This window comes from Scyliorhinus torazame, chromosome 4, assembly GCF_047496885.1.
Source record: "Scyliorhinus torazame isolate Kashiwa2021f chromosome 4, sScyTor2.1, whole genome shotgun sequence".
Lineage (NCBI taxonomy): Eukaryota > Metazoa > Chordata > Chondrichthyes > Carcharhiniformes > Scyliorhinidae > Scyliorhinus > Scyliorhinus torazame.
The window spans coordinates 117,257,343-117,284,847 of record NC_092710.1 but is presented as its reverse complement, the minus strand read 5'-3'; the positions used below and the strand labels follow the sequence as shown (position 1 = coordinate 117,284,847).

General features: G+C 47.7%; 1 protein-coding gene across 2 annotated transcripts in view; it reads left to right on the top strand.

The window, feature by feature from the left end:
* Nucleotides 1-27,505, top strand: part of extl3 (exostosin-like glycosyltransferase 3) — a 142,897-nt gene that overhangs the window by 76,122 nt on the left and 39,270 nt on the right. For both annotated transcript variants that reach the window (XM_072498543.1, XM_072498542.1), the window contains one exon: nucleotides 22,834-25,523. In XM_072498543.1, the coding sequence (XP_072354644.1) occupies nucleotides 23,391-25,523 (2,133 nt within the window). In that variant the 5' untranslated portion in view covers nucleotides 22,834-23,390. The remainder of the gene's footprint in view (nucleotides 1-22,833; nucleotides 25,524-27,505) is intronic.

Here is a 27,505-nt window from a genome sequence, read left to right as displayed (position 1 = left end):
AATTAATTCAAACGCAAATTAGATTATTTTCAACAAATAACACTTTGGAATACAATATACGAGCAATTTTACATTTATAATTGTAATACCGAAACAGATTATTTGGCCCAACAAGTCTGCTGTGCTGCTGTTATGCTCTTCACTAGCCTCCTCTCTACTTCACTCTGTCAGCATAACCTTTTTCAGTCTAGAGGTGGAATTCCAATCAAAGGCAGGGTTCCAACAGGGGAGCGATAATAATCTGAGATGCTCAAGAGGCCAGGATAGTAGAGTGCAGAGATTTTAGAGAATTGTTGGGGCTGGAGGAGATTGCAGAGATAGGGAGGGACAAGACCATGAAGGGGTTTGAAAACAGAAGAATTTTAAAATTGAGGTGTTGGTGAGCCAGGAGGCAATGTTTTCAGTGAGCACTGGCGTTGATGGGTGAATTGAACTTGATGCAAGTTTGGACACAAGCAGTACAGTCGATGGAGGGTGGAAAATGGAAGACCTGCCAGGAATGTGTTGGAATAATTAATGTTGGAGGTAACAAATGCTTGGGTGAGGATTTTGGCAACAGGTCAGTTGAGGTAGTGGTAGAGTTGGGCAATATTATAGAGGTTAGTAGGTAGCCTTGATATCGTGGCTATGTAGTTGGAAGCTCCACAAATATATGCTATCCACAGGCAAAATAAATCTGTTTCTTTGTTAGCTGAGATCTTCTTTGGGTTTTCTCCAGGTTATAATTCAGACCAGATAGTGGTTTGCAAAAGGGGTTGGTTAGCTCACTTGGCTGGACGGCTAGCTTGTGATGCAGAACAACGGCAATAGCGTGGGTTCAATTTCCATATCAGCTGACTGTATTCATGAAGGCCCCATCTTCTCAACCTTGCCTCTTATCTGAGGTGTAGTGACCCTCGGGTTAAATCACCATTAGTCAGCTCTCAAAGGGAAATGCAGCCTATAGTCCTCTAGGACTGTGGCAGCATTTACATTGTGTTTGCAAGACCAGATTTAAACCACTTCTGCTCATCTAATGCCTGTTTTGTAATAAAAATCAGGCAGCACATCAGAAGACAACAATTTCACAAATTGTATTGTATTTTGGCGATAAGGAATATAAAACAAGATGTGTGCTGCTGACCTTGCCGTGGAACAGAACGTCCCTCCGATTAATAACTTTAAAAATTTCAGTCATGACGATACAAAGGAAGCAGTAGCAACTTATTCATATTGAAGTAGTGTGGAGATGATATTCTGAATCCTTGGTCTAGGGGTTTGCAGATTCCTGTGCTTCTATGTAGCCCTCCAATTAGCAATTGTACTGCACCGAAACTTTGTCCCATCACTTTTCACCTCACTCCATCAGCATATAATTTTTCCTTTCTCTCGTATGTATCTAGCTTCCTTTTAAATGCATCTGTTGTATTGGCCTCAACCACTCCTGTGGTAATATGATTCACATTTCATTGAGGGCAGCGCGGTGGCGTAGTGGTTAGCACTGCTACCTCACGGCGCCGAGGTCCCAGGTTCGATCCCGGCTCTTGGTCATTGTCCGCGTGGAGTTCACACGTTCTCCCTGTGTTTGCGTGGGTTTCGCCCCCACAAGCCAAAGATGTGCAGGATAGGTGAATTGGCAATGCTAAATTGCCCCTTAATTGGAAAAAAAAATTCACATTTCCATCCCTGTCTAGGTAAAACAACTTTCTCCTGAATCCGTACTGAATTTATTTGTGACTGGCTGACTGTCTTATCATTATGTCTCCTCGTATAATTATCTATTTTTGTTTTGTATTTAATTTATATTTGCACATTGATGCCTCTCCCACAAGTGGAAACATCCCCGTGACAATTACCCTATTAAGCCCTTTTATAATTTCTAAGAAAAATTAAAGTACCCAATTCTTATTTTTTCCAATTAAAGGGCAATTTAGCGTGGCTAATCCACCTACACTGAACATCTTTGAGTTGTGGGGATGGGACCCACGCAGACACGGGGAGAATGTGCAAACTCCACACGGACAGTGACCTGGGGCTGGGATTGAACTTGGGACCTCAGTGCTGCGAGACAGAAGTGGTAACCACTGTGCCGCCCTGAACTTTTATAAATTTAAAGACATCTTTCAGTTTTGATGTAAAACCCCGTCTTGCCCTCTCGGGGGCGTAAACTATCCAACTGCACTGAATTGAAGGGACTATGCAAGACTTGGAGTGAAAAACAAACCTGCTTGCTTATTAAGTTGCAGTTGGTGGTTATGGCGAATGTGTTTTCAGGCCATGGTTGGAAAGACTGCAGGACAGCAAGTGCAAAAACCAAAAATTCATGAAACACCCTTGCACAAAGAAAGCTCCCTAAGAAAATGGGCCATGTGAAAGGAATGGGAGATTGTCAGGTTTGTCCAAAAGGTGGATTGGAGAGATGAGTTTTACAGGTAATCGAAGTAATGGAGGAGTTTGAGTTGGGAAGAGTAGCAACAACCTACATCACCAAAATGAGATTACCTGAGCATTATTGCATTGCTGTTTGTGAAATCTTGCTGTGCTCAAATTGGACACCATGTTTTCTACATTACAACAATGTCTGCGCTTTGACCATACTTCACTGGCTGTAAAACACATTTGAATGTCTTGAGGTTGCAAAAGGCACTCTATTATGGCTCACCTTGACAGCATATTCAAGCCCCATGCAATGTTTGGTTTGACCTGGTGGGTATATGGAGATTTGGTCAAAATGGCCAATGCATCAGTAGCACTGATGAGACCTTGGATTATTCAAAAAAAACTAAGCTCCTCCTGCACTGGGTTTTCTCTCTTTAGCACTTCTGACTGAAGTAACGTACAGGGAAATGGTTTGCTTGTCATGTCAGTCTTTGCTCTCAGTCGATCTCTGCCACTTGTTTGAGTGTTCAAGAGGGATTTTCTACCTGTGTGTTGGATCCCTGCTCTCAAATTGCTGAAAGTATTTGTCCCTGGTTCTGTGAACTTGTGTCTTGTCATCTAAGTTTTGTCTCACTCTCTTTCTATCTCCCTAGTAAATGTTATAATTGGCGCAACAACTTCAATTTCAGTAGCATCTTTGATATAGCAAAGTGTTCAATGGTGTTGCACAGAGATAAATGGAGGGGGGGACAACCGTTGAAAATGGGAGAGCAGAGCTGTGAGCTAGCACCTGGGGTGGTATAGAGGTAAGGTGGGGAAGGTCATAGTAGGAGCACTAAAAATGAGCACAAAGCATTGAAATCATGTACTGGGAAATGGAAAGCCAGTGAAGGTTAGTGAGGAGACAGCTGAGAGGGACTCTGAGATGGGATGCAGGTGGAAGGCAAATAGAGAATCCGAGATGATGAGACTGCTATCGAATCATAGCCTCATTCTGTGCTGAATCATTCTATTTCGCCAATTGTGCCTTCGCTGGCCCTTTGAAAGAGCTATTCAATTAGCTGTTTCCCCATAGCCTTGCAAATTCTTCCTTTTTCCTTTTGAAAGTTATTCATTTTGCTTCCACAACCCTTTTCTGCAATGTTTCAGATCACCATAACTTGCATTGAAAAGAACACTTCTCACCTCTGGATCATTTTGTTAACTAATCTGTGTACTCTGGTTACTGAGGTTTCTGCCACTGGAAACAGTCTCCATAGTTACTCTTTAAACTCTTCATAAATTTTGAACCACTCTATTAAGTCTCCCCATGTCCTTCTGTGCTTTAAGGAGAGCAATCCTAGTTTTTCCAGTCTCTCTATTGCGGGTTTTGATGGCAGTAGGACCAGGTGACAGTAGAAGTAAGTAGCCTTGGTGATGGTACTATGCTACAGTGCTACTGTAAGTGGGCAGCACGGTAGCATAGTGGTTAGCACAGTTGCTTCACCGCTCCACGGTCCCAGGTTCGATTCCTGGCTTGGGTCTCTGTCTGTGTGGAGTCTACGCGTTCTCCCCGTGTCTGCGTGGGTTTCCTCCCACAGTCCAAAGATGTGCAGATTAGGTGGATTGTCCATGATAAATTGCTCTTAGTTTTCTAAAAGGTTGGATGGGGTTACGGGGAGGGTGGAGGTGTGGGCTTGGGCAGGGTGCTCTTTGCAAAGGCCAGTGCAGAATGGCCTCCTTCTGCACTGTAAATTCTATGAACCAGGTCAGGAACTCAGTTGGGGCTCATGCAGGCACAAAGATTATCTACAGGCTGAACCTGAGTCCGCAGCAAGGGAGTGATTGGAGTCCGAGTTAAGGGGTGAATGGCTGCAGACAAGCCAGGGACAAAGGATGAACAGTAATCTCTGGACCATCCATGGCATTGCAGTTAATGGTTACAGATCCGCTAATCAACAACTTGCATTTATAAGGCATCTTTAATTTAGTAAAACATCGTCAGGTAATTCATAGGGACGTTATCAAACAAATCAAATATTTGATACTGAACCACAAAGTGATATTAGGACAAATAACCAAAGAATTTGCTCAGAGAAAGGTTATAAGAAGAATGTTAAAGGAAAAGAGAGAGGCAGAGAGGTTTGGACCATTGCACCTGAAGGCATGGATGCTAAAAAAACACACTCCTAATTGGAAATCAAATTGTGCCTGAATATGGAACTTCTCAGTCAGTCCAGACAATAGCAAAATTTAGTTGTGATATCCGACCAAAACATAGCAGGAGGAAGAGGCCATTCAGCCCCTCAAATCTGTTCTGCCAATCCTTCAGGTTGAGCCCCCCAATAATTACAAAGACAGTGGGCGCCATTCTCCACTCCCGCGCCGGTTGGGAGAATCGCCTGGGCCGCCAAAATTTTCTGGGACGCCGGTCCGACGCCCTCCCGCGATTCTCCCAAGCGGCAGGAACAGCCCGGTCGAGTTTCGCAGGCCGGAGAATTGCCAGAGACACCGAAAATGGCGATTCTCCGGCACCCCCGCTATTCTGAGGCCCGGATGGGCCGAGCGGCCAGGCCAAAACGGCGGGTTCCCCCGGCGCCGTCCACACCTGGTTGCTGCAGTCGTGAGCGGTGCGTGAACGCTGGGGGGGCGGCCTGCGAGGGGGCGAGGGGGGATCCTGCACCGAGGGGTACCTCCGATGTGGGGTGGCCCGCGATCGGTGCCCAACGATTGTCGGGCCGTCCTCTCTGAAGGAGGACCTCCTTCCTTCCGCGGCCCCGCAAGATCCGTCAGACATCTTCTTACGGGGCAGACTTAGAGAGGACGGCCAACCCGCGCATGCGCGGATGACGCCCGTTATGCGGCGCCGGCCGCGTCATCTATGCGGCACCACTTTTACGCGGGCGACAAGGCCTGGCGCGTGTAGATGACGCGGCCCCGAGGAGGGAGATGGAGAACCTAGTGGAGTGGTGTAGCGACAACAATCTCTCGCTCAATGCCAGCAAAACTAAGGAGCTGGTAATTGACTTCAGGAAGCAAAGTACTGTACGCACCCCTGTCAGCATCAACCGGGCCGAGGTAGAGATGGTTAGCAGTTTCAAATTCCTAGGGGTGCACATCTCCAAAAATCTGTCCTAGTCCACCCACGTCGACGCTACCACCAAGAAAGCACAACAGCGCCTATACTTCCTCAGAAAACTAAGGAAATTCGGCATGTCCACATTGACTCTTACCAACTTTTACAGATGCACCATAGAAAGCATCCTATCTAGCTGCATCACAGCCTGGTATGGCAACTGCTCGGCCCAGGACCGCAAGAAACTTCAGAGAGTCGTGAACACCGCCCAGTCCATCACACAAACCTGCCTCCCATCCATTGACTCCATCTACACCTCCCGCTGCCTGGGGAAAGCGGGCAGTATAATCAAAGATCCCTCCCACCCGGCTTACTCACTCTTCCAACTTCTTCCATCGGGCAGGAGATTCAGAAGTCTGAGAACACGCACGAACAGACTCAAAAACAGCTTCTTCCCCACTCACCAGACTCCTAAATGATCCTCTTATGGACTGATTTCATTAACACTACACCCTGTATGCTTCATCCGATGCCAGTGCTTTTGTAGTTACATTGTATATGTTGTGTTACCCTATTATGTATTTTCTTTTATTCCCTTTTCTTCTCATGTACTTAATGATTTGTTGAGCTGCTCGCAGAAAAATACTTTTCACTGTACCTCGGTACATGTGACAATAAACCAATCCAATCCAATCCAATCCTGGCCCATTGTCAGGGCCTGAATCGGTCGGGACCGGGGCCGTTTCGCGCCGTCGTGAACCTCGACGGCGTGGCCACTTCGGCGCCGGAGTGGAGAATCCCGCCCAGTTTGTGTACACTTGGTTTGTATTCCCTTGAATTTAGAAGGTTGAGGGGTGATGAAAGCAAGATGTCTGAAACGTTAAGTGATTGGACAGTGTGGATAATGGGGAGTTAATTCCACTGACAGGGGAAATCTAGAACAATCTTAAAATTAAAGTTAGATAATTCAGGAGTGATTTCAGAAAACACTTCTTCACACAAAGGGTGAAGTTGGTGCTCCCATCCCCAAAATGCTGTAGGTCAACTGGAGCATTCAAGTTTTGCGTTGAGAGATATTTGTTCGGTAAGGTTATCACGTTATATGGAGAAAAGGTGGGTAAATGGAGCTGTGGTGCATATCAGCCATGATCTCATTGAATAGCAGGATAGACTCAAGGGGCTTAATGGCCTCCTCCTGTTACCAATGTTGCAACACTTTTTCCAAATGCAGTTGTTTTGGTTCTAAGGAATTTTGATAAAATAAAATGTCAGGAAGCTGGCAGGTGGCCATTGTAGAATTGGTGCAGCAATAAGTCTGAACTCAGCAGGGAACAATGCCTTTCAGAAACATTTAAATCAACATTGCCACATCTAATTAAGGTAACAATGTCCATTGTCAGTGTCCATGGGAGAGTTCAGGGGCCCTGTGTATGTTTGTGACAGAACCGTGCAGGGTGGCCTATTGTCCTGGGTCAAGATATTATTGTGCAGCATTCATATAATGTGCGTTTATGGATATAGTTCATGTCACTGTGTGTTTTTCATTAACCGTTATTATTAAAGTTCCCCAAGTTGAAATCCCATTTTTTTGATGACTGGTGTCAGCCGTTAGGACACACACTTGCCTCTGAGTCAGAATATCATGTGTTACTGAGGTGGTGGGGGAGAAGGCCACGAGGGGTGGCCGGGGGGAGGGGGGAAAGGGGACGTGGGGGGGAAGAAGGGGAAGGGGAAAAGCTGGGGGGGGGGTGCGCGGTTTGCGTCGCGGCAGGGGGTGAGAGATTACATGGTCAAGGGTGAGGAAAGGGGTCATCTGGGATGGGCTAGGTACAGAGTGGAATTAAAGGGGCAGGAGTTAAGTGGGGAAGATGACGGACGGTAGAGGGGATTGGAGGTACAAGTTGCCGGTAAGGGTGGTAACGTGGAACGTCCGGGGACTGAATGGGCCGGTTAAAAGGTCAGGTGCACCTCAGGAGCTTGAAAGTGGGGGTGGGGTCTTTTTGCAGGAGACACACTTCTGTGTGAAGGACCAGGTTAGGTTAAGGAAGGGGTGGGTTGGGCAGGTTTTTCACTCTGGGTTTGATTCAAAATCGAGGGGTGTGGCGATTTTAATGAGCAAAATATGGGATTCGTGAGTGCAAAGTAGGTGGGGAATCCAGGTAGGAGATATGTGATTGTGAGTGGGGTATTGGAAGGGGAACTGATAGTGTTGGTAAATGTGTATGCCCCAAATTGGGATGATGTGGGTTTTATGAGGGGGTTGCTGGCAGCAATCCCAGATTTGGCCACGTCCAGTTGATCATGGGAGGAGATTTTAACTGTGTCCTGGAACCAAGGGTGGATAGATCAAGCCCCAGGTCGATGGGTAGGGTACGAATGGCAAGGGAGCTGGGGGGGGGTGGGGTTATGGAGAGGATGGGTATGGTGGATCCATGGCGTTTTCAGAACCCAGGGGGAAGGGAGTATTCCTTTGTTTCACACGTCTATAAGGTGTATTTGAGGATTGATTACTTTGTGGTGAGTCGGGAGGTTTTGGTTGGGGTGGAGGGGCCAGAGTATGCGGGGTAGTTATCTCAGACCATGCATCCCACTGGCTGGATATTCAGATGGATTGGATTTGTTTATTGTCACGTGTACCGAGGTACAGTGAAAAGTATTTTTCTGCGAGCAGCTCAACAGATCATTAAGTACATGGGAAGAAAATGGAATGAAAGAAAATACATAATAGGGCAACACAAAGTATACGATGTAACTACATAAGCACCGGCATCGGATGAAGCATACAGGGTGTAGTGTTAATGAGGTAAGTCCATAAGAGGGTCATTTAGGAGTCTGGTAACAGCGGGGAAGAAGCTGTTTTTGAGCCTGTTCGTGTGTGTTCTCGGACTTCTGTATATCCTGCCCGATGGAAGAAGTTGGAAGAGTGAGTAAGCCGGATGGGAGGGATCTTTGATTATACTGCCCGCTTACCCCAGGCAGCGGGAGGTGTAGATGGAGTCAATGGATGGGAGGTAGGTTCGTGTGATGGACTGGGCAGTGTTCACGACTCTCTGAAGTTTCTTACGGTCCTGGGCCAAGCAGTTGCCATGCCAGGCTGTGATGCAGCCAGATAGGATGCTTTCTATGGTGCATCTGTAAAAGTTGGTAAGGGTTAATGTGGACATGCCGAATTTCCTTGGTTTCCTGAGGAAGTACAGGCGCTGTTGTGCTTTCTTGGTGGTAGTGTCGACGTGGGTGAACCAGGACAGGTGTTTGGAGATATCCCTAGGAATTTGAAACTGCTAACCATCTCCACCTCGGCCCTATTGATGCTGACAGCGGTGTGTACAGTACTTTGCTTCCTGAAGTCAATGACCAGCTCTTTAGTTTTGCTGGCATTGAGGGAGAGATTGTTGTCACTGCACCACTCTGCTAGGTTCTCTATCTCCCTCCTGTATTCTGACTCGTCGTTATCGAGATCTGGCCCACTATGGTCGTATCGTCAGCAAACTTGTAGATGGAGTTGGAACCACATTTTGCCACGCAGTCGTGTGTGTACAGGGGTAGAGTAGAGGGCTATGTACGCAGCCTTGCGGGGCCCCGGTATTGAGGACTATTGTGGTGGAGGTGTTGTTGTTCATTCTTACTGATTGTGGTCTGTTGGTCAGAAAATCGAGGATTCAGTTGCAGAGTGGGGAGCCAAGTCCTAGGTTTTGGAGCTTTGATATGAGCTTGGCTGGGATTATGGTGTTGAAGGCTGAGCTGTAGTCAATAAATAGGAGTCTGATGTAGGAGCCTTTGTTGTCAAGATGCTCAGGGGTGAGTGTAGGGCCAGAGAAATGGCGTCTGCTGTGGACCGGTTGCGACCGTATGCGAATTGCATATGTTCAGTAGGGGACGAGAGCAGAGGCCGGGGTGGAGGTTTGACTCGAGGTTGTTGCCGGATGGAGGTTTTTGTGATAAGGTGCGGTTGACGATTAGGGATTATGTGGAGTTCAATCAGAATGGGGAGGTGTCGGCGGGCATTTTTTGGGAAGCAGTGAAGGCAGTGGTCTGGGGAGAAATTATCTCATTTACGGTTTGTGCGAATAAGGAAAGGTGGGCGGAACATGACCGTCTAGTGAGTGACGTAGTGGAGGTGGACTGGGAATATTCGAGGGTGCCCACCGTGAAGGGATTGGCGAGGAGGAAAAAGTTGCAGAGGCAATTTGACAGGCTGACAACGGGAAGGGCAGCAGGGCAACTGCGTAGGGCAAGAGGGGTGCAATACGAGTATTGGGAAAAGGCGAGTCGCATGCTGGCGCACCAGCTGCGGAGGAAGGCTGCGTCCAGGGAAACATTGAAGATCTGGACTGGGGGTGTGGTGTCAGAGCCAGGGAAGATAAATGAGGCATTTGGATACTATTACCAGGGACTTTATGAGGCAAACCCAGGAGGAGAGGAGGGGGACATGGGGCAGTTTCTGGACGAGCTGGAATTTCCCCAGGTGGAGGAAACAAAGAGGCAGGCGTTGGAGGAGCCCCTGGGGCTGAGGGAGGTGCTGGATAGTATCAGGGTATGAAGTCGGGGAAGGCCCCTGGGCCGGATGGGTACCCGGCAGAATTTTATACGGAATTGGCGGCGGACCTGGCACCACATCTGTTGGGGGAGTTTAATGAAGCACTGGAGAAGGGGGAGTTGCCGGAGACGATTAAGCAGGCAGTAATCGCACTAATCCCTAAAAAAGGGAAGGATCCGGCGGAATGTGGGTCGTATAGACCCATATCACTATTGAGCACGGATGTGAAAGTATTGGCTAAGTTGATGGCGGGGAGGATTTCATAGAAGGAGGCCATTCGGCCCATCAAGTCTGCACCGGCTCTTGGAAAGAGCACCCTACCCAAAGTCCACACCTCCACCCTATCCCCATAACCCAGGAACTCGACCCAACACTAAGGGCAATTTTGGACACTAAGGGCAATTTATCATGGCCAATCCACCTAACCTGCACATCTTTGGACTGTGGGAGGAAACCGGAGCACCCGGAGGAAACCCACACTGGGAGGATGTGCAGACTCCGCACAGACAGTGACCCAAGCCGGAATCGAACCTGGGACCCTGGCACTGTGAAACAATTGTGCTATCCACAATGCTACCGTGCTGCCCAATTCTCCCAGGATGGAGGATTGTGTTCCGTGGGTGGTTGCAGAAGATCAAACAGGCTTCGTGGAGGGCAGGCAGCTCGCGGGTAATATAAGACGGCTGTTGAATGTGGTGATGAATCCGTCGAGAGCTCTGGTACCGGAGATGTGGTGTCCATGGACGCGGAGAAGGCATTTGATCGGGTGGAGTGGCGGTACTTGTTCGAAGTTTTGGGACGGTTTGGGTTTGGGCCGAGATTTGTAGCATGGGTGTGGTTGCTGTGTGTGGCGCCAAGAGCGAGTGTGAGGACGAATGATATGAGCTCACAAAGCTTTGACTTACACGGGTACGAGGCAGGGGTGCCTGCTGATTCCGCTGCTATTTGCGCCAACGGCCATAGAGTCGTTGGCGATGGCTGTCAGGGGGTCGGCAGAGTGGCAGGGGACAGAGGGAGCATCGGGTGTCGCTCTATGCCAATGACCTCATGCTGTATGTTTCGGATCCGTTGGAGAGTATGGGAAGGATTATGGGAGGTTTGAAGGGTTCTCAGGATACAAGCTGAATGGAGGGAAAAGCGAGGTATTCCTGGTGAATGAGCTGGCACAGCAGGCTAATTTAGGGGGATGCCATTTACGGTAGTGAGGGATAGGTTTCGGTACTTGGGGATTTAGGTAGCGAGGGAATGGACGGGGCTCCATAAGTGGAACTTAATGAAGCTGGTGGAGGAGGCCAGGGAGGCTCTTAAGAGGTGGGATGCACTGCACTTAACGTTGGCGGGGAGGGTCCCAGTGGTGAAAATGAATATTCTGACGAGGTTCTTGTTTATCTTTCAGGCTCTCCCGCTCTTTATACCAAAGGCCTTTTTTCAGAAAGTGGACACAATCATCACTGACTTTGTATGGGCGGGGAAGGTTCCGAGGGTGGGGAGGACCCTGCTACAGAGGCAGAGGCAGCAGGGGGGGGTTGGCGTTGCCAAACTTGCTTCATTATTATTGGGTGGCGAATGTGAACACGGTGCGGTGGTGGTGGGAAGGAAAAGGGGTAGAGTGGGTTAGGATGGAGGAGGAATCTTGTAAGGTAAGGGGTCTAGTTTGAGGGCTATGGTGACGGCAGCTTTGCCAATGGCTCCGAGTAGGTATTCAGGGTGCCCAGTGGTGCAGTCCACGGTGAAGATATGGAATCTGTTGAGGAGGCATTTTAGGGTGGAAGGGATGTCAGTGCTACTGCCGCTGTGCGAGAAACATGGGTTTGAACCGGGGGGATGGGTAGTGTATACAGGAGGTGGAGAGAAGTAGGGCTGGTCAAGGTGAGGGATCTGAATTTGGAGGAAAGGTTCACCAGTCTGGAGGAGCTATGGGAGAGGGTAGAGCTGCCGAGGGGTAGTGAGTTCAGGTATCTACAGGTTAGGGACTTTGCACGAAAGATCTGGAAGGTGTTCCCTAGATTGCCGGAATACACCCTGCTGGAGCGACTGTTGCTTCCGGATGTGGGAGGGGTGGGAAGAATTGGGGATATATATAAGTGGCTGGGGGAGCAGGGAGGCGAGCGGGTGGTGAAGATCAAGGAGAAATGGAAAGCGGAGTTGGGAATGGAGATCAATTGTGTAGTATGGAGTGAGGCACTGCGAAGGGTAAACGGGACCTCCTCTTGTGCAAGGAATAGCCTGATACAGTTTAAGGTGGTGCACAGGGTGCATATGACTCGGGCGAGAATGAGAGGGTTCTTTCAGGGGGTAGCAGATGAGGGTGAGAGGTGTGGGCGGGGGCCAGTGAATCATGCGCGCATGTTTTGGGGTTGTGAAAAATTGGGAAGATTCTGGGCGGGAGTGTTCGCGGTCTTAGCCAGGATAGTGGAGGAGGGAGTGGACCCGAACCCTTTGGTGGCAATATTTGGGGTTTCAGAGAAGCCGGAGCTCATGGAGAGGAGGAAGGCCGATGTCATGGCCTTCGCCTCTCTGATTGTACGGCGATTAATTTTGCTGGAGTGGCGGTCAGCATCGCCACCGGGGATAGCAGCATGGTTGGGTGACCTGTACGACTTCCTGTGGTTAGAGAAGATAAAGTATGAGTTAAGGGGCTCAGCAGGGGAATTCGAGAAAAGGTGGGAGATATTTGTGACCGTGTTTGAGGAGCTGTTCGTCGCGGGGGGAAGGGGGGGTAAAAAAGGAGGAAAATCTCTACAAACTGTATAGTTGATTGTTGGGAAGAATGTTTCCCGGGGTGTTTATTTGCTGTAACCTACTTTGATACAAGTTTGAATAATATGCGTTTAAAAAAAAAAGAATGTCATGTGTTCAAATCCCACTCTTTAAAAAGTCCACACCGATTCACTAAGCGCAGTATTAAGGGGATGCTGTCCTGTTGGAGGTGGAGTCTTTCAGATGAGACTTTAAACCCAGTCTGCATCTGCTGTCTCAGGTGGATGTAAAAAGTACCATAGCACTATTCTTGGGTCTGGGCCAATATTTGTCCTCTGGTCATTGTCATGCTGTTACTTCTGGGATGTTGCTGTGCATAAATTGACTGCTGCATTTCCTGTATTGCAACAGCGACTACACTTCAAGAAGAATGCTTCATTAATTCTAAAGTGCTATGGAACTTTCTGTGGTTGTGGAAGATGTTATACTAATATAAGTCTTTCAAATTGCTATATTCAGCTTCATTGATTCAGTGTAATTTAGCGCAAAACTAATCATGTTTATATTTCTGCAATTAAAACCGGACCAACTCTCTTAAATTTTGCAGGGATGTTCTGTTAATAAATGTGAGAAATATTTTCTAATTTCCCCACTTGTGGTGTAGCAGCTTCATATGGATATCAAGAGAATATTGAAAATACTGGCCCCCACAGAAACCCAACTTTAGCATTTTCCCCAATGATTTTGGTTGTTGTCTTTCCTTCAATAACAGAAAAATCCTAAACATCCAAGAGGCGGCACGGTTAGCACTGTTGCTTCACAGTGCCAGGGTTTGATTCCTGGCTTGGGTTACTGTCAGCGTGGATTTCCTCCGGGCGCTCTGGTTTCCTCCCACTGTCCAAAGATGTGGAGGTTAGGTAGATTGGCCATGCTAAATTGTCCTTGGGTGTCCAAAAAGGCTAAGTGGTGTTACTGGGTTACGGAATAGGCTGCACTGGAACAATGTAGCAGGTCATGGACAGAAAGGTCAGCCCGGGAGCAAGGTGGAGAATTTAATGACAAACAACTGAAAGCTTGAGGTCATGCTTGCAGAAATGAGCAGAGATGTTCCGCAAAGCGGTGAGCCTATCTACATTTAGTCTCCCCAACATAGAGGAGACCACATTGTGAGCAGCAAGCACAGTTGAATGAACTACAAGTAAATTTCTGTTTCACATGGAAGAAATTCTTGGGGCCTTTCACAGTGAGAAAGGAAGAGGTGAAAGGGCAGGTGCTGCATCTCCTTCGCGCCCATGGAAAGGTGGTGTCGAGAAGGGAGATGGTGTTAGGCATGATTAAGGAATTCACTAGTGTTGTGGAGGGAATAGTTCCCACTGAATTCTGAAAGCAGAAGGTGGGAAAGGATGTGTTTGGTTGTTGCATCATTTTGGAGCTGGCGGAAATGGTGGAGGGTGGTGTGTTGGTTACGGAGACTGGTGGGATTGAAGGTGAGGACAAGGGGAGCCCTATCATGGTCCTGGGAGGGAGGGGAATGGATGAGAGCAGAAGTGCGTGAAATGGATTGAACACAATGGAGGGCCCTGTAAACCATACTGGATGGGAACCCTCAGTTAAATAAAAAGGAAGACATCGGAAGCACTGAAGTGGAAAGGTGAATCATCATAACAGATGCAGCAGAGAAACTGAGAGAATTTACTGGAGTAAAGCAGGGTGTGAGGAGGTGTAGCTGAATCACTTCATGAGTTGATTTGATTTATTGTCACATGTACCGAAGTACAATGAAAAGTATTTTTCTGCGGCCGAGGGAACATAGTCGACAATCAGCCATGATTGAATGGTGGAGTGGACTCGATGGGCCGAATGGCCTTACTTCCGCTCCTATGTCTTATGGACAAAGAGAATAATCAACAGAGAACATTGACAAATGGTACATCGACAAACAATGATTAGTTACAATGCGGAACATTGCTGGAAGAAGGCAATGACTGGGTGGAAGGGGCCTCTGATAATGCTGCCGGCCTTCCTGAGGCAGCGGGGAGGTGTATACAGAATCAGTGTCGGGGTGGCAAGCTTGTGTGATGCGCTGGGCTGAGTTCACCACGCTCTACAGTTTCTTGCGATCTTGGACCGAGCAGTTGCCATACCAGGCTGTGATGCAGCCGGATAGGATGCTCTCTGTCGCACATCTGCAGACGTTTGAGAGAGTCGATGCAGACATGCCAAATTTCTTTCGCTTCTGTAGGAAGAGACAGTTGTTGGGCTTTCTTGACTGTTGCATCAACGTAAGTGGACCAGGACAGACTGTTGGTGATGGTGACCCCCCAGGAAGTTAAAGCTATCAATCATCTCCACTTCGGAGTCATTGATGCAGACTGAAGTGTATGTCGTTCTACGCTTCCTGAAGTCGATGATCAGTTCCTTGGTTTTTCCGACATTTAGAGAGAGGTTGTTTTCGGTACACCAAGCAACCAAGTGATCGATCTCCCTCCTGTAGTCTGATTTGTCGTTGTTTGAGATATGGCCCACCACAGTCGTATCATCTGCAAATTTATAGATTGAGTTGGAGATAAATCTTGCCACACAATCATATGTGTATAGGGAGTACAGTAGAGGACTGAGCTCACATCCTTGCGGGGCACCGGTGTTTAGGACTAATGTGGAGGAGGCGCTGTTGCCTATCCTGACAGATTGCGGCCTGTTTGTGAGGAAGTCAAGGATCCAGCTGCACAGGGAGGGGTCAAGTCCCAGATTGCAGAGTTTGGTTATTAGTCTTGTCGGGATAATGGTGTTGAAGACAGAGCTGCAGTCGATGAACAGCAGTCTTACATAGGGGGTCCTTATTTTCGAGATGTTCGAGTGTTGATTGTAGAGCCAGGGAGATAGCATCTGCTGTGGACCGGTTGCGGTGATAGTCAAACTGCAGTGGATCGAGACCGCCTGGGAGGCTGGCAGTGATCCATCTCATGACTAGTCGCTCAAAGCACTTCATGATAACAGATGTCAGGGTCACCGATCAGTAGTCATTGAGGCAGGCTACCTTGTTCTCCTTTGGTACTGGTATTATGGTGGTCTTCTTGAAGGAGGTGGGGACCTCAGAGTGGAGGAGTGAGGCGTTGAAGATATTGGCGAATACACTCGCCAACTGGCCTGCACAGGCTCTGAGTGCTCGCCCAAGGACTCTGTCGGGGCCCGTCACTTTCCGCAGATTCACTTTCAAGAAGGCACCTCTTACCTCCTGAGGCTGTAATAGTGGGTATGGGTGTGTCCAGGGCAGTTGGGGTATGGCACTGATACATTGGCTGACTGCTCAAAGCGGGTAAAGAACTTGTTCAGACCATCGGGTAGGGATGCTCCAGCCCCAGATATTCCGCCTGGCCTTGCTTTATAGCCTGTGATCTTGTATAGGCCCTGCCATTGTCGTTGTGGGTTAGTGTCATTGGCCTGGAACTCTAGTTTGATGAGTATTGTCTTTTTGCATCCCTGATGGCTTCTGTACGTCGTACCTGGATTTCTTATATAGGTCAGGGTCGTCAGATTGAACGCCTCTGTCCGGGACTTCAGCAGGGAGTGAACCCTTTGGTTGGGCCAGGGTTTCAGATTGGGGAATACCCGTATTGTCTTCTTTGGTACACAGTCTTCAACACAGTTACTGATGAAGTCTGTGACGGTGGTTGCGTACTATTCCAGGTTCGCTGCCGTGGCCTTGAATATGGACCAGTCCACAGTCTCCAAGCAGTCGCGGAGGATGTCCTCAGATTCCTCGGACCAGCACTGCAAGGTTTTCCTGACTGGCTCAGCCCGCTTGAGTTGCTGTTTGTAAGCCGGGAGTAGGAATACCGACTCGTGGTCGGATTTGCCAAAGTGTGGTCGGGGAATGGAGCGGTTTGTAGTGAACATTTGTAGATGGCCTATCTTCAGAAATGGAGACAAAGACAAATAAATCAAGGAAGGGATGAGTCAGTAACTGGGTGTAAATTAGAAACAAGGTCAATTAAATTTTCCAGTTCTTTAGTATATCCATTACCACTCTCTTTGGCTGTTGCAATGTTTTGTTATTTGATCTCCCCTGGCCTCCCCTTCTCCTTTGTTCTTCCATCCCCCTTCTACTGGCTTGAAAATGCAAGCTCCAACAATATTTACATAAGACACAAAACAAAAAAAGACACTAGGCATGTTCACTGTACATAATATGCACTCCTTAATCTTCAAAGTAAAGAACTTATATCTTTATAACTTATTTTGCAATTCAGGATGTTCTAAAGCACTTTACAGCCAATTTTGAAGTCCTGTAGGAAATGCACATGGTAAGCTCACATAACGTGATGATGATCAAATTATCTGATTTTTTTTTTTTTAATTAAGTTGGTTGAGAGGTAAATATTGGGAGAACCCCCCTACTCCTCTTCCAAATAGTGTCATGAGATCCTTGCGATCCGCCCTGACAGGACAGCCGGCTCCTTGGTTAAACGTCTCACTTTACTGTGAGGTTGCTGCCATGTGTGCAGTACGAGCTTTCACTGCTGACAGACTTCAGTGTATGTTACAGTTGCTAAACATCAACGGAATGAAAACCGCATCTACCTGAAAAGAATGGAATAAGTATTTGTGGAATAAATAAAGTTCTCTAGGTTCTTGTTGGGGTGGAAATTGTGTGTTTTGGAGTTTTGGCAAAGGATGAGGGAAAGTAGCAAAATGCCTTCTCTCTGCCTTAAAATGGGATGCTTTCTGCATGTCACTTTCGCTATAAACAACTTTGCTGTAAAGTTATATAGGTCAGAGGAAGAAAGTGAGTAATCATTGTCTCTCTCTCTCCTCTTTGACTGGAGTCCATGGACTGAGGGGTGGGATTACCCACTTCAATGGCTGAGCTTAATTCAAGTCCTACTAGGTCCGTGTGTTTTCTTTAAGTCAATCTTGGTTTTGTGCAGTGATTATATTCCTATAGAGTTAGTGTCCAAAAAGGTTAGGTGGGGTTATTGGCTTACGGGGATAGGGTGGAGGTCTGGGGGTATGGTGGAGGTGTGGGCTTAGGGTGGGGTGCTCTTTCCAAGGGCCGGTGCAGACTCAATGGGCTGAATGGCCTCCTTCTGCACTGTAAATTCTATGAACACAAGTTCAAATCCCACCAGGTTGACACTGGCAATTCAGTTATTTTAATCCAGGAAATGAAAAGGAGGAAAAGTCACCATGAAGCTGTCCAATTGTCGTTTAAATATCTCACCGGTTGGGACTTCCGGCGACGGCGGGCGGGAGGCGGCCGCACAATGGAGAGCCCCCGCTCGGGAACGGCAATTTCGGGGCTTTAAGCCCGGTCCCAGGGTCCGCGGAGGTGGGAGAAGGCACGGAGGAGGCACTGAGAAGACACAGGAGGGAAAAAAAACCCAAAAAGAAAAATGTCGAGGGTGAGCAGAAAACGGCCGAAAAAAACCAGCTGGAGGTCCGTCGGGGAGTGGAAAGGTCACCGCGGGATCACCAGGTAAAATGGAGGCTGGAGCACCAGGGAAGGCCACACTGCTTACGGCTGAAGAAATTACCAAGGTGATGGCTGCGGAATTTGAAAAGCAGTTGGCGCAGATTGCGAAATGCATGGAGACGGTGAGGAAGGAGATGAGGGAGGCTTTGAGTGTGCTGGTGGAGGAGGCGGTTTCCCCGGTGAGGACGGAGGTGGCGAGCGCAGTGGCGGAGGTGCGAGAGCAAGGGGAGGCGCTGAAGGAAGTGGAGGAGACGTTATTGCAGAACGGTGATCAACTTACCTCGATGGGGAAAGAGATGCGGAAGGTGATGGATACTAACCAGGATCTGCGAGGAAAAATGGAAGACCTGGAAAATAGATCCAGGCAACAGAACTTGAGGACTGTGGGGCTGCCCGAAGGAGTTGAAGGACCGAAGCCGACTGAGTATTTTGCTGCGATGCTGGCAAGGGGAGGGGGAGGACCCCTCCCGATATGAACTGGATCGGGCTCATCGGTTGTGGAGGCCTGTACCAAAGGCGAGTGAGCCGCCAAGGGCAGTGACTCTGTGCTTTCGTAGGTACAGGGTGAAGGAGAAGGTCCTGAGCTGGGCCAAGCAGAAGCGGGTGGTGCAGTGGGCTGGAGCTGGTATACATGTATACCAGGACTTTACGGTGGAGCTGGCAAGGAGGCGGGCTGCCTTCAACCGGGTGAAGAGGGCACTGTACATTAACAAGGTGCGTTGCGGCATTGTATATCCAGCGAAGCTGAGGGTGACTTACAAGCTCAGGGACTTTTATTTTGGAACGGCGGAAGCAGCGGAGGAGTTTGCGAAAGCAGAAGGACTGTGGCAGAACTGACAAACTGAGGAATGGCCATGTGCCGATGTACCCTCATGACTGTATTTTCTTCTTTTTTGTATCAATGCGCGCGGGTGTAGAGATTAAAGGAGCCAAGGTGGTATATATTTGGACGAGGGAAGGGACGGGACTTTCACTCGAAATGAGAGTTCTTTGGGGTGTAGGTGGATAGGCGGGGTTTGTGTGCTAAAAGGGGATCTTTGGGCTTTCCTGGGGCCGGGCAAGCGGGAAAGGGACCCGGGCGGGGGCCTCCACGCTGGCCGGTGTGTGCCGGCCAGTGAATGGGAGTGGGGGGGGGGGATTGGCTGCGGCCATCGGAGCCTGGCAGAACAGGGTCCGAGTGGTCTAGCCGGGGTGGAAAGTTGGGGGGGAAGGAACCGAGGGTAGGGGGAGGAGTTTTATAAGAGGCAGTGGATGGGAGGAGCTGGAGACCTGGGGTGGGGGTGGGTGGGGGTTTGGGGGGGGGGGGGGGGGGAGCTGTGTAAGATTAAGGGTGACTACGGGTAATCCCTGATTTATTTTTGTCATTTGTTTATGTAAACATGCGGGTTGAGGTTTGGGGGTTGGTGGGTAGATGGGATCGTTGTTGTTATTATGGGGACTGACATATCTTGCTGATTATTGTTTATCGTTGATGGATGTAAATGTGGGAGAAAATGTGAAAATGGAGGAGAATTAAAAAAAATTTAAAAAATAACAAAATAAAAAAATATCTCACCGGTTCGCTAATGTCCCTATAGGGAAACCTTTACCCGGACTCCAATCTCTCACCAGTGTATTTGATTTACTGCACTCCGTGTCTCCATCAGCTCTCTTTCCGTCTTTCTCTTTCTCTCAGTTTCCCCTATCACACTTGATTTCTCTCTCTCCCCCTCTCCCTCTCTCTTCCCTCTTTTGTTCACTGTCTCATTTTGGACTGGGAGCAAAAAGTAGAAATCATCTGACCATAAACATGGGAAATAGCCACGAGATATCCGTTCTCATCATAGTTGTCCAGTGCTGCGCTCTATTACTCTGTTTATAATTAAAATTTATTCTGGGCTGTTCTGTGAAGAATATTTCCTTGTGAAAAGGACTCTTGAGACGTATTTGTGGAATTGGACCCATTATGAGCAGAAACTACAGAAATCAGAGAAATACAAATATTTGTATCGCCATGATGCCAAGATCATCCTTGCATCATTCTCCATCCACATTCCATTTCCCCTCCCAATATCATTTCCTCTGGTGTCCAACCCTGAAAACAAACTCCTGAATTACTTTTAAAATCCAAACTCTCCAACCCTTGCCCCTTATTCACCACAACATTATCTGTAGCTGCCAATTTGCTGAACCACACCCAAACATCTACTTTTGATGTCCAAGCCCTCATTAAAGCCCTCATTAAAGCCCCCAGGAAGAGACAAGCTCAAACAGATACGCCAGACAATTAGTTTAGACATGCCACACCAGATCTGGCTAGACCACATAAATTTCTGTCTGCCAAAATTGCTCATTATTTCAGAATCCAGAAGGTTTCCAACCTGCCCTGACCCTGAACTTGCATCTTTCTCTAGCTACTCTCCTATCTCACCTCATGTCCCCTCTGAACTTGTCCGTTGAGATCTATCTCCCACTTTGTTAACCCTACCCCCATTAAACCACTTACCACCCAATTCTCTGCTTTGTTCCCATGTCTCTGTCTTCATTACTGTTCCCAATCTTCTTCAAATCTGTAGCCATCTACCTTTCAGAAAAACAGTTGACCCATCAGTGCTGTGCTGTACATCAGTCCTTGACGAATATCACCCCAAACTCCATTCCCAGCCACCAACTCGCCCTTCCTGGCAACTCTGAGGCTGGGCCAGACTTTAGCAACCTTGGTGTCATATTTGACTTTGAGGGGAGCTTCTGACCACACATCACCAAGACCACCCATTTCCACCTCCGTTGCCTTACTCTGCTCCTGCTTCAGTTCATCTGCTGCTGAAACCATCATTCATGCCAGTGTTACCTCATAAACTATCCAGTGCAATCTTGGCCATCCTCCTATGTCCTACCCTCCACGCGCTTGAGTTCATTCAAAACTCTGCTTCCATGGCTTGACTCCTGCTAAGTTATATTCACCTATCACCCACAGTGCTCATTGACCTACATTGGCTCCCAATTAAGCAATGCTGCAATTTTAAAATCATTGTCATTGTTTTCAAATCCCTCCATGGTCTCATCCCTCCCTATCTCTGAACCACTATAACCGTTGAAAATGCAGTGCTCCTCCAATTCTGGCCTCTTGCATCTTCCTAATTCTGGTTGCTGGACACTTAGCTGCTGAGGCCCCAGGCGTTGGAATTACCTCCGTCTCTTCACCTCTCTAATTTTTGTTTCACCCTTTAAGGGTGACACAGTAGCACAGTGGTTAGCACTGTTGCTTCACAGCACCAGGGTCCCAGGTTCCATTCCCCGCTTGGTTCACTGTGTGGAGTCTGCACGTTCCCTCCGTGTCTGCGTGGGCTTCCTACAGACATTCTGAATTTTCCCTCCATGTACCCGAAAAGGCGCTGGCGTGTGGCGACTAGGGAATTTTCACAGTAACTTCATTGCAGTATTTAAACCTACTTGTGGCAATAAAGATTATTATTATTTTTTAAAAATATATAAATTTAGAGTACCCAATTAATTTTTTCCAATTAATGGGCAATTTAGCGTGGCCAACTCACCTACCCTGCACATCTTTGGGTTGTGGAAACCCACGCAAGCATGGGGAGAATGTGCAAACTCCACATGGACAGTGACCCAGAGCCGGGATCGAACCTGGGACCTCGGCACCGTGAGTCTGCAGTGCTAACCATTACACCAACGTGTTGCCCTTAAAGATTACTATTATTAAGAACGCCTTAAAAATGAAATGTTCAAGTTTTGGGTAATTTGCCCTCGTATCTCATTAATGCGATTCAGTGTCACATTTTGTTTGAGAATGCTCCCGTGAAACCTCTTTCTAAGTACGAGCTGTTGTCTTATAAAGGAAGATAAGTTTATTTCATTGCAAATAAATTGCATACTTGAAGCATTGGAACCGGGTCATTGCATCAAAAGAATGACCTATTTTAAAGGAGAATTGGATAAAGGTACGAAGCAGAGGAACTGCAGGTCTACAGGATTAGTTTTGGATTGCTGATTCTCCGGCACCAACATGGTGACCTGGAAACGTATCTGGCATTAGTGCCAGTGTAAAGGCTCCACTCTCTCTACTTCACATTCCCAAGAAAGACAATACCCCTGTAAATCTTCTCTGACACATCATTTGTCATTTCATTATTTCTGTTGCCCTGACACATCATTTGTTATTTAATTATTTCTGTTGCTGCTTTAATTTTCTTCCAAAGACACTGTGCACAATAACAACATGAATTTGTATCACATGTTTAAACCGAGCGTAATGACCCAAGGTGCTACACAGGGCCAATTGGCGAGTAAAATTTGACACTCAGCTACACAAGGAGATATTAGGACAGTTGAGGAAAAGCTTGATCATAGTGATAGGTTTAAAGAATCACCTAAAGGAGGGAAGAGAGTTGGAGAGGGTGGGATGCTTTAGGAAGGAAATTCCTGACTTTCAGGGACTTGAAGTCACAGCTGCCATTGGTGGGGTCATGAAAAGCTTGAGAGGCAAAAAAACTAGAGGAGTGCTGAGGATTATGGAGCTGGGGGAGGTACAGAGATGGGGAGGGGCAAGGTCATTGAGGGATTTAAGCAGCTGGGTGAGAACCACAGTTCATAAGCGTGCAGCCCTTGTGGTTTAAACTAAATGAGCAGCATCCACAGATGTTTCCCATTCTGTGCTATTTCAAAAGATTCATCTGTAAAAATACTAACCTGATACCTCTTCTATTGCAGTTGGTGATGTTGCTGCCGGGAGTTGAAGTGATGTGAGACAGGAGAGGGGGCAAAGGACGAGGTTGCCTGTCAGCTCCTGCTCATTGATGTGGCTGTGGTTCGTGAATATTTTGGGAGAGTGGATACCTTCTCGACTGCCAGTTCAGGATGCTGAGGGCCACTAATGGAGACTGCCAACTTAACAGGCATCTGCAGTGGTCCTCGGAGACCTGTCATCGTCATGGCAATGGCACCTCCAGTAGCAACCGTGAGCTGAAGATGTATGCTGATTGAATCTGGTTTGCTCAGCCACCCTGGGAGAAAAGAGAGAGACATTGCGTGGGAGGAAGGAGCGAGAAAATGAAATTTCCATTCTATTGGTGTTGAGTTGTAAAACGGCTTATGGGAAATATCTAAAGGAAAGTACACCGTAACCCTTTGAGTAGCGAATGCGATTAGATTTCCCCGTCATGGCTTCTGATCAAACGTGATTGTGATTGTGAGAGGGTTTTATCCCCCTCTCTTTTTTTTTAATTTAAAAACTGTTTTTTTGCCCCTAACTCTTGCCAGTTTATATCATGCTCCGTAACGGAGTTGTGGGGAATGTAGGGCAGCCATGCATGTTACGATGGTCCAATCGCATCCGGTTGACCTGGCTCAGCTTCACCCTGTTCATCATACTGGTGTTCTTCCCGCTGATTGCCCATTACTACCTGACCACCATTGACAACCTCGACGATTCAGGCCCACGCATTTTCGAGCCACGTTCCGGCAATGCCCTGTGTGAGGTCAAGCATGTGCAAGATCTGTGCCGCATCCGGGAGTCAGTTAGTGAGGAGCTGCTCCAGCTTGAGGCCAAGCGGCAGGAACTAAACAGCGAAATTGCCAAACTCAACCTGAAGATAGAATCCTGCAAGAAGAGCATTGAGAATGCCAAACAGGACCTGCTGCAGCTCAAAAATGTCATCAGCCAAACCGAGCACTCTTACAAGGAGCTGGTGGCTCAGAACCAGCCAAAGCTCTCGCTGCCAATCCGCCTGTTGCCAGAGAAAGACGAGACCAACTTCCCATTGCCAAAGTCCCCCAACAGTTGCCGCTTGCACTCTTGCTTTGATTACTCCCGGTGTCCACTTACATCTGGTTTTCCCATTTATATCTACCCAATGGATCAATATCAATTCAGTGCATTAATCGATCCGTTAATCAAACAGGCATTCCAGGCGAACGCTCGGACTAACATCTATATTACAGACAATCCTCACATTGCCTGTGTCTACATGGTCTTGGTTGGAGAGCTGCAAGACCCAACGTTACTGAAATCCATTGACCTTGAAAAGCAGTTGCATTCCCTCCCGCATTGGCGGTCGGATGGACACAATCATCTCCTCATCAACCTGTCCAGGAGATCCCAGACACAGAACCTGCTCTTCAATGTCAGCACAGGCAGGGCCATGGTTGTCCAGTCCACCTTCTATGATGTGCAGTATCGTCCCGGGTTTGATCTCATCCCCTCACCACTCATCCACGCCATGTCTGAACCCAACTTCCTGGAGATTCCTCCCCAGGTTCCTGTCAAAAGGAAGTATCTCTTCAGCTTTCAGGGAGAGAAGATCGAATCACTCATGTCCAGCTTGCAGGAGGCCCGTTCCTTCGAGGAGGAGATTGAGGGCAATGCTCCAGCCGATTATGATGACAGGATTATTACCACCTTGAAGGCTGTCCAAGACAGCAAGTTGGACTTGGTTCTTGTGGAGTTCACCTGTAAAAACCAGCCCCGACCTGCCTTGCCTACTGAGTGGGCACTTTGTGGGGAGAGGGACGACAGACTGGAGTTGCTGAAATTGTCCACTTTTGTATTAATCATAACACCGGGGAACAGTCATCTCATTGCTTCCTCTGGCTGTTCTATGAGGCTTTTTGAAGCCTTGGAAGTTGGAGCCATCCCAGTAATCCTGGGGGAACACATGCAGTTGCCGTATCATGACATGATACATTGGAGTGAGGCAGCTCTAGTAGTGCCAAAGCCTCGCATAACAGAAGTCCACTTCCTCCTGAGAAGCATCTCAGATAGCGACCTTCTCAACATGAGGCGTCAGGGTCGTTTTTTATGGGAAACTTATTTTTCCACCTCCGATAATGTGCTGGGCACGATCCTGTCCACCGTGAGAACTCGAATTCAAATCCCTGCAGCTCCCATCACGGAAGAGCCCTCCAAAGAGATCCCTCACAAGACGGGAAAATCTGCTGGCACCGATCCCAATATAGCGGACACTGGAGATTTGGACTTGGGACCCGTTGAGACTGAACCACCATATGCCTCCCCTAAATATCTGCGGAACTTCACGGTGACTGTCAGAGACACTTACAGAGCCTGGAACTCCGCCCCGGGACCTTTTCACCTCTTTCCACACACCCCTCTTGATCCCACATTACCCTCGGAAGCCAAGTTTCTTGGGTCCGGGACAGGGTTCCGGCCAATAGGCGCAGGAGCTGGGGGCTCTGGGAAGGAGTTCCAAGCTGCACTGGGTGGTAATGTTCCCAGGGAACAGTTTACAGTCGTAATGTTAACCTACGAGCGAGAGGAAGTCTTGATGAACTCCTTGGAGCGGCTGAATGGCCTTCCTTATTTGAATAAAGTTGTTGTTGTGTGGAATTCCCCCAAGCCACCATCTGAGGACCTTGTGTGGCCTGATATTGGAGTACCAATTGTGGTAAGATATTTTCATTTCTCTGGCTTGCCTCTGTATTTCAATTCAGTAATGTTCTGTGCAGCGTGACAAAGGACCAGACCCCTCAGGCCCAAGGGAGAAGGGATAGATGAGAGTTGGAGGAATGCAGGTATGTTGGAGAGTAGGACTGGAGGAAAGCCCCCTCTCTCTTAAGTGGGCATAAAAGATCCAACGATACTGCTTCCATGAAGAGCAAGGGAGTTCTTCCCGTTGTCCTGGCCAATAATTCACTAAAACAGATTAGCAGATTTTTTTTTTTTTAATCTTTTTATTCTCCTCATTTTCAACATTTTCATCAATAAACAGCCAAAGAAAAAGCAAACAAAAACAAATACAATAATAATTCCCCACACACTAACCTCCACCCCAATAGGACCCGCCTCCGGGCAATCAGCGATGCAAAGGCTAACATCTGCCCCACAGCCGCCCGAGTCGTTCCGACCGACCCCTCCCCATCCACCATCCTCATAACTCCAGGCCCTGCACACTGGGCTTGGCCCACCCGTCCCATTGTTACCATCGAGCCCCTCCCCTCCCTCCCTGAATCTTCCAATCCATTTCCTCTCAAAAAGACCTCACCCAGTATTGGTCCCCTCACCCATGTTTTCACATCTCCTAGGCCTATCGAAACCTATTCTACCAGGCTCTGATGGCAGCAGCTCCTCCTCCTACCACACTTGAGCTAGCCAGTGTGGAGGTACCTGCCCAGGCCTCACTCCCCTCCAATCCCCTGCCCGGTCCCAGGAAAACAAAGAAATCCCCTTCAACACACAACCCCAGTGTAAACACACAAACCTCAAAGAATCGTCATTGCAAAAGAAAATCCAAACTCTTACTTTGTCCAAATAGGCAACTTCAACTTATTTAGCACATATAACAACATGCAGTGAAAAGTAGAGCTTTTCCACACCTCCACTCCCCCTACCCTCAGTCCAAGACCAATCCTCAGTCCCATTTCTCACTTCTGTCCCAGTCCTTCTGCCTTCACAAAGTCCTCTGCCACTTCCACCGTCTCGAAATAAAACCTTTGGCGTTGTAGGCATGTTTTGTGCTTTTGAATTGTTCCTCATTTGAACGGTGTGATGTTCCTCACTGCAGGACTAGATGTGCAACATGATTATTTGATGAAAGCAGTGCCCCATCACTTGTGTGTCTGTTGCTATAAAGAAATGGGAGAGAAACCCTCATTAATAAAAAGCTTATTTGTGGCTTAATTTTTTTACCTACAAATGGTTCAATGCCAAAGGTGTCCTGGGAGTTATCTCCAGGTGAAATCATTGGTTGCTATGGAGCCACTCAATTCTGGTATATCATGTTTTACGCTGCAATGAAATGGAGACTTGCTGAAAATGGAGAGCTGAGAGACTAATGTGAGTCACTACAAAGGTTTTGTCATGTTACAGCATCAGTTTTGGTCTGAACTGTCTCTTGGGGAACTCCGTGGATGGCAGGAGATGAACAGGAAGTTTTAGAAAACATTGTCGCTAGACCCAAGGTACCAACCCCTTTGGTAGAGTAATCACTTTGTATCACAATCAGCCTCAAATCTTTGTACAAAAATATATCTGATCTGTTCACATGTTTGTTTTGCCCCAGTTGCAAAAGTCTCTATATTTCAAAAGTACTTAATTGGCTGTAAAGTGCTGCGGTCATGAAAGGTGCTAAATAAGTGGAATGGAGAAGGTGCAAAGATTTACTTGGACAATACCAGAACTGTCTGGTTGTAATCAGGCTGAAGGGTGATCGCTGCAGGTTCTTAAAATTATGAAGGACTTTTATCGGTTAGAAGATATTTCCACTGTTGAGGGAGACAAAAACTAAGAGCCATAAAATATTGGCAATAAATCCAGTAAGGAATTCAGGAGACACTTATTTAACTACAGAGTGGTTCGAATGTACAACTCGCATACCACATGGTGTTTTAAAAATTATTCTTTCATGGGATGTGGGTGTCGCTGGCTGGG